This window comes from Eschrichtius robustus, chromosome 12 (genome assembly GCF_028021215.1).
Source record: "Eschrichtius robustus isolate mEscRob2 chromosome 12, mEscRob2.pri, whole genome shotgun sequence".
NCBI lineage: Eukaryota > Metazoa > Chordata > Mammalia > Artiodactyla > Eschrichtiidae > Eschrichtius > Eschrichtius robustus.
Genome location: NC_090835.1, coordinates 12,975,202 through 12,987,606, shown reverse-complemented (window position 1 = coordinate 12,987,606; position 12,405 = coordinate 12,975,202). Strand labels below are relative to the sequence as shown.

Below are 12,405 nucleotides of genomic sequence, written 5' to 3'. Positions count from 1 at the left end.
GAAAGTATATTTAAAGTGCCTGTATCAAGTCTGAAAATACGAGTACTGCACAGCTATACAAAAGCTACTGTAAACTTATGGCAGTATCAATATTCTGAAACCGTCAAAAATTTTAGTGTCAAAGCTTGGGAAGCTTTAAGCAGTCTAATTAAACTTTCTCATCAGAATCTTCTTAGAAACACTAATTAAGCCACAGTATCTCATGACACAGACTGGTGAGCTGAAACACAAACTAACGAGACCAAGGAGCCTACAGAAAGCCAGTCATGAGCCTGCTGCCCGTCAACCACCCATCCTGCACAAAGCTCTCTCTGGAAACTGGACGACTTCTACTGCAAGACCACTAAGAGTGGAGGTACAGTGACTAGTGTATGAGACCCTCTTATGAATGATATATGCTAATCACATCAAATTAGGATCCTATGCTCATCTACATCAAAATTAAAAACTTCACTACTCTACATGACAAAGAGCAAAGGATGATTAGCACAGGATTTTTCAGGTTACTATGAAAATTGTCTTTCCATATTTTTAAAAGATAAATCTCAGAAAGCCAACTGATTCTAAATTCAGAAACTGGTAAATTTTTTCCTTTAGGTAGAAATCATAAATATTAGGTATTTTATACTCATAACTGATACATCTCACAAATGAGTACAAACAAGCTTCATCAGTATTTTTTCTAAGAGAAAGAACGATCTAGCCAAAAGGATATACACAGGAATTAATGCCCCAACAGGCAATACTTTTAAAGAGCACCTAGTCTCAAGCCAATTTTTGTGATGTCAATAGTGTTGTACAAGAGCAAAAAAAAATCTTCCTGTCACAAGTCCAGAAGGAGCAAAACGTACTTCACTACTGTGTACTCTCCCAAACGCTTTTTCTGAGGTAAAGCGTTTATGACGCAAGAGCCAAGCATCTCATCTGACCACAGTCTAATAAGAGACTCCTGCAGAACTTAAAACCACGAGTTATTAATTAATACATAACTTACAGGCGTAATAGCTGGAATACCTCACAGTATTGTAACATTTTACTGCTTTTGCAAACTGCTTTTACATAAACAGCTGCCTATGAAATTTTTAGAAGCTCCAGCACGATCAAACGCGGCTACAGTATTGTCCAGAAGGAGTCTGGGGAAGGAGATCATGAGAGTTGTTTGTGTCTCTTTCTTAAACAGGAAAAAAGCAACCTGTCTTTGTTGTTTTGAAGAGGCATAAAAAAGAAGTTTCTCACCTTCTGGTATTTCTGCCACCATTTATATGAACACTGGTCTTCCCGTGAGACAGGTTTCGAAGGAACTATCTGGCACTTATTGAGGGATTCTAACTGAACTGCAGACATGGTTGAAGGCAACACACACTCAGGAAGAATTTGCACTTTAGCTTGCTGGATTCTGAAATAAAGAGAACCAGGCATGTTGTTCATTTTTTAGGTAATCTTAACTCCAACTATTAAGTTTCTAAACATTATGGGTAATTTTAAATACTAAGATTTTCAAAGTTTTCTTTTTTAAACATACTCATCATATGCTATTATGACACAAGAAATTTTCAAAAAATACTGTATTTCATAAATCATACTGAAGTTAAAACCAAAGGTAACCTAAGATTTTTTATCTCACTGTGGAATGGAAAGGGAGATTTTTACGTTTCAGATAGTCTATAAATGAAACAAAGTTAAAAAAATCAATATACAACCAACCCCTATGCATATCTTGATAACTTCTAAATTAATTCCTCAGACATCATTAGACACACCCCGCCCCTCCCCTTGCCCCGTCTCTTTACGTTGCCCGACTCTTACATCTATCCCTTCTCATAAATCACCGAACCTGAGGAGTAGGTAGAGAAAGGAAGAGAAATCAAGAACCCATTTACATGGGTAAGATTAGATAAGACTAAAGAATTACACACAGCCTTATTCCTATGTGCATTCCTTTTCTCATTCCTAAGCATTTACCCTGAATATGCAAAGAATCAAAATATCCATCATATTATCTTTTTTTTACTTTAAAAATTATTTCAACTCTCATGCCAGTGAAGTCATCATTCTAGAATGCTACTTGAGAATATCATAATTGCAAGCATCTCATCATGAATTAATGCCAAGAGGAAGGTTGTACCTCCGAACCACAGTCTTATGAGCCATTTAATCTCCTAGCATACCTTTTCAAATGCAGAAGGTATCAACACATCCAAACGCTGGAACAAAACACTATCAGACTGATGAAGTCAGATATATTACAAAATAATTACAAAAATATTACAAGTCTCTGCTTCACTATTAATCATGCTTAGGAATTCTAAAGTGGTCTTTCACTGTAACCACTGTCTCAACCCACAAAAACTTATGACACTTTGATGTCTGAATTGCCTCACAGGGTTAAGCACTGGTCTCTGTTCCTTTTGTGAAGCCCGCCCAGGGTCTGCTGCACACGGCTGCTTCTTCTCCCAGCAGCTGAGTTTTGGTTGTAACATAAACTAGTTTTGTTTCTTCCTGACCTGTTTATGGCAGTTGTTTTGCGATTACAGTTGCATAATTTACATAAATATTTTTTTGAAGTGGAAGTTTTCTTTTAAATTTTATTTTATTCAAGTATAGTTGATTTACAATGTTGTGTTAATTTCTGATGTACCGCAAAGTGATTCAGTTGTATACACACACATACAGACGTACACACACACACACATATATGTGTGTGTGTGTGCGTCTATGTGTATATTCTTTTTCATATTCTTTTCCATTATGGTTATAATAGGATATTTTGAATATAGTTCCCTGGCTATACAGCAGAATCTTGTTGTTTGATAGTTTATATAAATATTATAGCAACTGATAAAATATAAGTACAAAATTAAAACTGCTTCAATGAATATTAGGTTGAGCCAAAAAAATGCTTTCAAATTAGGTTCAGACAATTCTAATGGTAAGAAAAAAAGTGCACAAATCTGCAAGGCTTCTGTGCTCAGACAGCCTTGTGAGTATCTTCAGAACCTCTCTTTGAAGAAAAACTACAGTTATAAACTGCAGATAGATGATGCACAATGAAAGCTGTTAATGCAAGAAAGACTAGTGCCATCTCTAATCCGCAGACCCAATTCGAAGAAAGTATCCTGTCTTTCCATCAAACGTAGAATGAATGAAGGGACATTTATATATTTTAAGTTAAAATAAAATGTTTAAGATATGTATGTGTAAATTTTTATGACTTCTATGTTTAATTAACCCTTTTCACTAAAAATTATTCATCTCAATTATGACAGGTAAGAGAGCTTCTTTTGTAATTCCAAATAGAGTATTAATCTCCTTTTCCTCTCTACATGTAAGAAATACTCAGGAACTCCTGAAGAGTCCTACAGTGATTCAACGATACACTTCTATTTTTTTTTTTTTATTAATTTTTCAAATAAATTTCCACGTGCTCAGAAGATGCCACAGAAATAAAGACTCACTCTGGAAGAGTAGCAGTATACTTTTTACATATGAAGAGTCATTTATGTAGAAGACAAATGACTATTACCTGGTACTGCATTACTAAAGAAAAGGAAACTGGCCTGAGGCGCAAACGTGCGATGGAGGAATTCAGGCTTAGTGGGAAGAGCACTGGTTTGGAAGTCAGGGACCTAGAACCAACCAGCTGCTGCCTACTAGTTGTATGACCTTAGGCAAATTACTTACCTCTCTAGCACTTCGTTTCCTTATTTGAAAAAAGAGGAGCTTGCACTAGATTATCTCCATAGTTCCTTCTGTGTCACCATTTCCAGTGAAGGTAGTGACAGGACCAGAAGGGCAGTGGAGACAGAGGATTCTCACTCCGTGGAGGTCTTTTAAATTAAGACAGACTCACTTTTGTGAGAGGCTGTGGCAGTGGGTCTCAGGGATACTACAGAGAATGGGCCCTTTCCCAGTCCTGTCTGGCCCTATCAGTTTCACGCTCATCTCTACTAGAGTCAAAGGTATATCCCTTGACTTGCTTTCACAGTTAAGGGTCTATTGCCATCTTGTGTCCAAACTAGTTGTCCACAATCACAAGTCACTGATGTCGACAGTCTCAGAAGTATACTTTTCCCCAAGTCAATTTGCCATTGTGGTTTCTGGAATACAGTATTCACAAATACTCAAAATTTTATAAGCATGAGGATAGTAAGTACTTTAAAAATGGAACTGTTAGTAAAATCCACAGCAACAAAACAGCTTGCTAACTGTCTCAATGCAGAGCCCTCAGGGGGACACTCTTTCATTCATTCACGTAACACTGATGGTCCTAAATGCAGAACACGTAGAAGTCTCAGCCACTGTCCTGAGCAGCTCGCCTCGAGGGAGACACACACAACCCTATGATGACAGTACACTGTGTTCAGTGCTGGGAGGGTTTGCGCAGCGAATGCTCTGGGTGGGGGTCACCAGGAGGGTAGCACTAACCCCCCCCCCGAGGGCTCTGGCACCCTACCCCTCATTCTTCTATGCTCTCTCAAGCTCCAAAGGGTGGCTGACCCCTCAATATTTTCATAGTTCAATAATATTTATGAATGCCCACTATGTGAACAACACAGACAAAAAGTTATTGCCCACAGGCAGCTCGTATTCTTTTTTAAATCTTTAAAGATCCCTCTGAGTGTCCATGCGTTCGGAGGACGTTACCTGTGCAACACAGAGACCTGACAAGATTTTCAACCGTGGCTACAGATAAGAGACCAATTCACTAGGGCTGGGGGGACCCAAGAATCTGTTTCTAAGACTTCACTGGTGATTCACTGGTGATTTTTAGGTACCATAGTTAAGAACCACTCCTATAAAAGGAAACATGCAGTGTTGAGGACAATATGCTGTGTGGTTTTTTTTGGAGGTTTGCTTGTTTGTTTGTTTTAAGAGTAAAGGTGAACTGCATTTTTTAAAATGAGGTATTCCTTAAATTTGTGAAAAAACCCTAACCATGAGAGCCACGCCAGAATAGTGACTGCTGAAACAGAACACTCAGAGAATTTCTAAACTGTACAAGGCACAGAGATGACAAGTGCTTTCTGGTCACTTACTAAGTATGTGATCCGTTACGGGTGAGAGCACACTCACGGTGGAGACGGGCACTCAGTGTAAACGCTCCTCCACAGTCCAGAAGGAGGTGGCAGGCTGACCGCCATGGCTCCCCAAGCACAGGGATGCCACACACAGCTTACCAGGCTCTGACCTCCCACGCTTTTCAATCTGAAGAGAGGTCTTCAACCCCAAAGAAGCCCTGCCCCACATGACACTGCCTGTAGGGTTTACATTACCGTTCCCAAACCTAGAGGGACGTTAAGAATCACCTGGAAATCATCAGAAAAGATGCTGTGGCCTCACTCCCAGACTGATGGCTCTCTAGGGATGGGAGGGGAGGTTGGAACTCAAGCATCCATAGTTTTAAAAACTTCCCAGGGCATCTGATGCACAGCAAAGTTGGAAACCCCTAGGCTATACTTTCAAAGGGAAAAGAACAACTAGTTAAAAGTCACAAAATGTGAAGGGTCAGCACAACAGAAAAAATATAAGAAAACCATTTCATTTTATGATGTTCAAGGAGCTTTAAGACACATCGTGTTTCTTACCCGTCTGACTGTGTCCTGAGCTCAAGGACTTTGAATCTTTGTCTTCCGATTGCTTTCACTTTCACAATCTCAATTCCAAAATCCTGTTCTTCTCGATAGGCGTATATCTCTGCTGTTGTTCCAAACTGTGCTTCCCTTTCCTGTACGTTACTTCCAAGGTAAATTTTAAAAAGGAAACAGTTTTGAACATTTAGTTTTCAGATATGCAAAGTTGACAAAAGCAATACACATGGGAAAACAATTTATAGCAATCGGCTCTCATTGCAAAGCTATTTAATTTTATTTATTTTAGAATCACACAGGGAATTGAGATACATAAAGGGGCTTCAGGAAGTACAGTTAGAGCCCATTAGGAAAAGAACAGATTGCTAGTCATTGAAAATGACCTAGGACTGATAGGACTTTAAACTCTCACTTCCCGAACCAAACATTCTTTTTATTCAGCAGACCATCCTTTCTGCTGCTTATCGGCAGCACTGTACTGGGGGGCCGGGGCGGGAGGGGGACCTTCCTGTATGGATATCCTGCCTCTACCACTGATTTCCTCTAGTTGTCATGGGATACTTCAAATTCAGCTTCAATTTAGCGCGGGTCTGTAAAAGGACTGTTTAGGAATTTTGAGACGGTGAAATAACTAGTTGCTCTTTTGTAAAAGTAATCCTTTACATTACAATGTAAAGCCCTCTTTTTCTTTAAATAAAGATAGTTCTTGAAAATAAGATTCTAGAAATGTTTTTCATTAAATACTAATGATACAAAACCTTTCAAATCCCAGAAAGTTCAAATGTGTATGAAAGGTAAAGCCTGATTTAGATGGTAATGATCATACCGAAATACTCCAACTTGCACTTTCACACTTTTTATCCGAATGTTTTACTTCCCAACCTCATCCCATCTCCTGTGCATGCAGAACAGTAGTCAGTTTTGGCTTTAAAACCACCTCTCCTGGGACTGCGCGAGAGACCGTTAAGTCAATCAGCTCTAAGATTTTACCTGTATGCAAGCACTGCAAAGGTTCTATCCTTCTGAATTAAATTCCGCACCATACTGACTTCTTGGGGACTGAAAAGCTGAAGAGGTAAGGTCTGCCCGGGTATCAGGATCATCATCACCTGGGGCAGGACTGGAATCACCGGGCAGCTGTCGTCATCGTGCAAAGTCCTGCCGTGAAATTCCTCCATATCAGAGCCCAGATACTACAGAGGAGCACACACGGGGTCAGTGTCGTTACAGATATGGAACAAAAACACAAGCTCAACAGACTGAACAGCAAATCCGCATAAGGAAACATACACAGAGGGTACAAATATTTAAATAATAAACTTGCTGTATCAGCTCCCACATGAAAATCTATTTTTGACTCCTAGAAGTAGAATTTCTAATTTCTTGTGAAGAATCTCTCACATACATAAAAATTCAAGAGCATTTTTTAAGTTCAAAACATTGGGCTGGCCAAAAGGTTCGTTCGTTGTTTTCCGTAAGACGGCTCTAGTAGCGCTTAGCTGTCTTCAACTTCACTCAAAACAATCTTGTTAGACTGTATCGTGACAGCTGTCATATCAGCGTGCATTTTTTAAAAAAAACTGATCAAAATTGGTGAATTTTTGTCTAGTCATTTAAATACTGAAGATGGAAGAAAAAAAGCAACATTTTCGTCACAGTATGCTTTATTATTTTTAAGGAAGGTAAAAATGCAACTGAAACGCAAAAAAAAAGATTTGTGCCGCGTAGGGAGAAGATGCCGTGACTGATTGAACGTGTCAGAAGTGGTCTGCGGAGTTTCGTGCTGGAGATTTCTCGCTGGACGATGCTCCACGGTCGGGTAGACCAGTTGACGTTGACGGCGATCAGATCGAGACATTAACTGGGAACAAGCAACGTCATACCACGCGGGAGATAGCCGACATTATCAAAATATCCAAATCAAGCGCTGAAAACCATTTGTACCAGCTTGGTTATGTGAATCATTTTGATGTTTGGTTTCCACATAAGTTAAGTGAAAAAAATCTTCTTGACCATATTTCTGCATGTGATTTTCTACTGAAACATAATGAAAATGTTCCGTTTTTAAAACAAATTGTGACGGGCGATGAAAAGTGGATACTGTACAAAAACGCAGATGGAAGAGATCGTGAGGCAAGCGAAACGAACCACCCCTACCACACCAAAGGCCGGTTTCATCCAAAGAAGGTGATATTGTGTATATGGTGGGATTGGAAGGGAGCCCTCTATTATGAGCTCTTTCTGGAAAACCAAACGATTCATTCCAACAAGTACTGCTCCCAGTTAGACCAACTGAAAGCAGCACTCGATGAAAAGCGTCCGGAATTAGTCAACAGAAAATGCATAATCTTCCATCAGGATAACGCAGACCGCATGTTTCTTTGATGACCAGGCAAAAACTGTTACAGCCTGGCTGGGAAGTTCTGACTCATCTGCTATATTCACCAGACACTGCACCTTCGAATTTCCATTTATTTTGGTCTTTACAAAATTCTCTTAATGGAAAAATATTTTCAATTCCCTGGAAGACTGTAAAAGGCACTTGGAACAGTTCTTTGCTCAAAAAGATAAAAAGTTTTGGGAAGATGGAATTATGAAGTTGCCTAAAAAATGGCAGAAGGTAGTGGAACAAAAGGGTGAATACGCTGTTCAATAAAGTTCTTGGTGAAAATGAAAAATGTCCTTTACGTTCACCTAAAAAACGAAGGCACTTTTTGGCCAACCTGGTATTTGATTTTGACTAAGCTAGACATCTCTATGTCCAAAGAGCATAAATGACAAGTATAAAATGCTAGAATGTTAAACAACACCCTGTGACCCAGTAGTACAGAGAATAAGAAGTACTTTAGTAGCCCCACTACTAGCAAAGACGTAAGAAGAGCACCAATTGTTCAAAGAATTACAGCTAGTAACAGACATGGTATCAAACCGCTTAACAATTACAGCTGAAGACTGTTTATCTACTGTCAAGAGCCCACATCCTCATCCACAACTTCTGGTGTGAGGTAATTTCCAGTAATGCTAAAAGCAGTCATTCGCTTTCAAGAACATCCATCTACGGTTAAATGTACGTATTTATCATACTAGATCTGTTACAAAATTACATACTGTATGTGATGTCGGAAGACTAGTGTCAAAATTTATGATGTTTGGTTTCTTGGGTTCTTTGCTATCCTGGTCTTCAACTTCCATTTCAATTTCATCTTCTTCCTCATCCTCTGCTGTAAAAGTACAATATTATAAGGAAAACAAAACAAAACAAAACAGATGCATGAACATGTAAAAGCTATGTTCCCTTTCAAATACCTAATTCCTTCATGAGGATTCTGGGCCCATGAAAAGAGAGGTTCTTGTAAACACCACACACACTTGGGAATCTGGACAGTACTGTGAAGAGGCAGCTGGAGGGCTGGGGTCTAGGCTGGGCTCTTCCACCAACTACTTTTTTTAAAATCAATATTTAATTTTAGAATAGTTTAAGACTTACAGAAAAGTTGCAAAGATAAAAGAGAGTTCCTGTATACCTCACATCCATCTCCTGATAGCTAATGTCTTGTATTAGTGCGGTATATCTGTCATAACTAAGGAATCAGCATTGGCACATTACTGTTAACTACACACATTTTATTTGGATTTCCTTAGCTTTTATCTAATATCCTTTTTCTGTTCCAGGACCCCATCCAGAACACCACATTACATTCAGTTGTCATGTCTCCTTAGCTTCCTCTGGGCTGGGATGGTCTCTCAGAGTTTCCTTGTTTCTGATGGCTTTGACAGTTTTGAGGACTACTAGCCAGGCATTTTTGTAGAATGTCCCTCAATTAGGATTTGTGTTTTGGGGAGGAAGCCTAGGGAGGTGAAGAGCCATTTTCATCATGTCCTATCAAGGGTGCACACTACCGATGTCACTTATAACTACTGAAGCTGACCTTGATCACCTGGATGAGGTAGTGTTAGTCAGATTTCTCGACTGGAAAGCTACTTTCCCCCTCCTTTCCCCATTGTACTCTTTGTAAGCAAATCACTAGGGACAACTCACATCTAAGGAGCAGGGATTATGTTCCACCTCCTTGAAGGGGGACTACCTGCATAAATGATTGGAAATTCTTCTGCAGAGGAGGTTTACCTCTTCTCCCTTGCTAGGAACTAATTTTGACACCTCAGACAATTCATCCCACCTGCTTAAACCTTAGTTCCCTCATTTGAAAAATGACAGGCATGAACAAGAACAATCTCTAAAGTTCTTTCAAACGTTTAAAGAGCTTCTGGAGAAGACAGGAGGGAAGGAAGGAAAGAAGGAAGGAGAGAGGGAGGGAGAGAAGGAAGGAAGGAGGGGAGAAGGAAAAGAAGGAAGGAAAGAAAGAAGGAATAAAGCAAGCAGGCCCCCAAATAAACTTCTAAGTGGATAAAATGTCTTTACAAAGTAGTTATTTTCCTTTGTGCATATCATTATTTAAATCAAACCACCTCCAGCTAGGTCCCTGACAAGAAAATATAAATGTTTTTCAACATGGCAACTGCCTTGGACTCTCTCATTAATTCTTCTAAATTCCTTAGATATAAGGCTTTGTCAAAGAGAACATAATTATTTCCATTTAAATTCAAATGTTCAGTGGTTTAACGCTTCATACAAAATTTTCCTAAGCACAAAGAAATTTCATTAAGAGACCGAGAGATAACAAAGAAAAATCTAAACCGACGAAATATTCTGAATCTACTTCCTTGCATTCACAATTCTGACACCACGGTTTTCACTAAGCATTTTGACACTCTATTGCTCTATTACACAGAGTTTAAAAGGTCAAATTTTAGCTTAAAGGCTAGAATTCATAATTTTAAAATTTACATGTTAACTGTTCCAACTTCGTCTCTAAATGATCTCCTTACACAAAGTAGTCCTTCTCATAGGAAACCCACTTCCCCCACTTGGCTGTGTATCTATTAGTGTTTTGTTTGGTTGGGACAGATTCTTCGAATCTTAAATATTAAGCTAGTTCCTTAGCGTTTAAAGTGGATTACTCTTCAAAACAATTCATTCTACATGGATGTATGGACAATCCAATGTTTCTACAAATAAAACTCACGTATGCTTTGCAAAAGCAGGATTATCGTACTGACAATCTCTCTGAGCCCTTTCGCACCCGATTTTTTTTTTTGACAAAACACACTGAGTGTTCAGAGCTTCCAGGGTGAAGTGTGATGACTCATCTCATGCAGGAGCACCCTGTGGATGCCAACAGAACATCAGCATCTTCCCTGACACGCTGGCTTTGGCACAGACAGAGCGGGGCTGATGTCTCTGAAAAAACAGCTCAGGTCTTCAGTCAAGTTCAATTCGGCTAGGTTGCTTCCGCATCGATCACTGAGTCTGATCCTGATGTATTTCTCTGGAAAAGGTCCCTCGTATATGGAGGGCATGCCTTCAGTCTCTTCCTGTTCCAACCCACGCCACTCCCAGTGGGCAAATTAGTCCTCCAAGCACAGCTTCTCTTAGGTCTGAAACCCACAACTGTTTCTTTGCAACCCACGGAAGAAACCCCCAGTCCCACTGGCAAGAGATGCAAGATTCCCAACACTCCGACCCAAGCTTCCAGGCCTTATCTTCTGCAAGCCCATCCTAAGTTATATGCTTTTGGATGTCTCCAGTACACCCCACAGGGCTTTCCCCCAATCCGTTTCGGCCCTGAACAATCCCTCCCTCTGATGGAGGGTAAGAGCATTTGCTTAACTGGCCTAAATCAACGGTCTTCTGCTAGTTATATTTTCAGGAGGCTCATACAGATGATAAACCCCCTCAAGTATCAGACTGTATATCATACCTTACTTCCTGACACACAGTGAAGGGACTCAGCTAATAGTCTCAGTTTGGCTGAGACACGTCTTGGAAAGCATCTCCTGTCTAGAGCCTTCCACGACAAAACTGTACAATTATTCCAGGTTTTTTTTCTACCCAGTATTCCAACGTTAAGTCCAAAGTATAAATTTTCACAAAACATAAAAGAGAGAGAAAACTGAGTTTAACATCACAGTCCTAAGTATCTCTAATTAAGCTTGTTCTACCATGTGTTTGAACTATGTGCCTAAGAACAGACCAAATACCGTCTTGGCCGTGAAGTGGTTGAGAGACACCAGCTATGCAGACAGACTCGGATAGGAGTCCTGGCCCTGCAGCTGCGTGACCTTGGGCAAGTCACACACTAATCTGCCAATCCACTTCTCACCCACCAAATCAGGATTAGAAAAGAAATGTGGGGAGGATTAAACGGAGAAACGCATGCAAAGCGCTTATGGCAAGGCCCGTGACGTGGCAAACAGTTAATACATGGTAGCTGTCACCCTTATGAAAGGGAAGAAGTCGAGGAAAAGTCCGGGCTGCTGAGCTCTATCCCAGTCCCCCGCTCTTCCCTCGACCCAGTTTCAGACCATTTCCTGGGAGCCAAGTTCTGGACACACGGAGGATGGAGAGCATGGGGTCCCTGCCTTTTGGGGGAGACCCCCCTCCCCGGCCTCCAAACCCTCGTCCCCAACCGGGGGGACCGAGCCGCTGGGAGAAGCGCCGCTACTGGGTCCCTGGCCGGCGGCCCGATGCGCGGCCGCTTCCGGCGCGGCCCCGCCGGCTCCATAGCGCCCGCCCGCCTCCCCGGCCCCGCCGTGCCGCTCACGGCTCGGGCCTCGCCCCCTCCCGCCGCCAGGGACCGGCCCCGGACGGTTACCGGGCAGGAGCGGCAAGTGATTGCCCATGTTGTTCGCAGCGTCCTGCGGATCTCCCTCGCCGGCCATGTCTGTTTACCCGCAGAGGAGCTTGGGACAGGGCGGC

At 41.0% G+C, this 12,405-nt stretch overlaps 1 protein-coding gene across 4 annotated transcripts in view; it reads right to left on the bottom strand.

Moving 5' to 3' along the window:
• CRBN (cereblon) overlaps positions 1–12,405 on the bottom strand; it is a 27,568-nt gene extending 15,163 nt beyond the window's left edge. For 3 of the 4 annotated variants that reach the window (XM_068558838.1, XM_068558840.1, XM_068558839.1), the window contains exons 1-5: positions 12,302–12,405; positions 8,697–8,809; positions 6,579–6,781; positions 5,586–5,735; positions 1,237–1,396 (exon numbers count right to left, since the gene is read on the bottom strand). In XM_068558838.1, coding sequence (XP_068414939.1) covers positions 1,237–1,396; positions 5,586–5,735; positions 6,579–6,781; positions 8,697–8,809; positions 12,302–12,368 — 693 coding nt within the window. In that variant the 5' untranslated portion in view covers positions 12,369–12,405. The remainder of the gene's footprint in view (positions 1–1,236; positions 1,397–5,585; positions 5,736–6,578; positions 6,782–8,696; positions 8,810–12,301) is intronic. The other variant, XM_068558841.1, reaches the window with a different exon arrangement.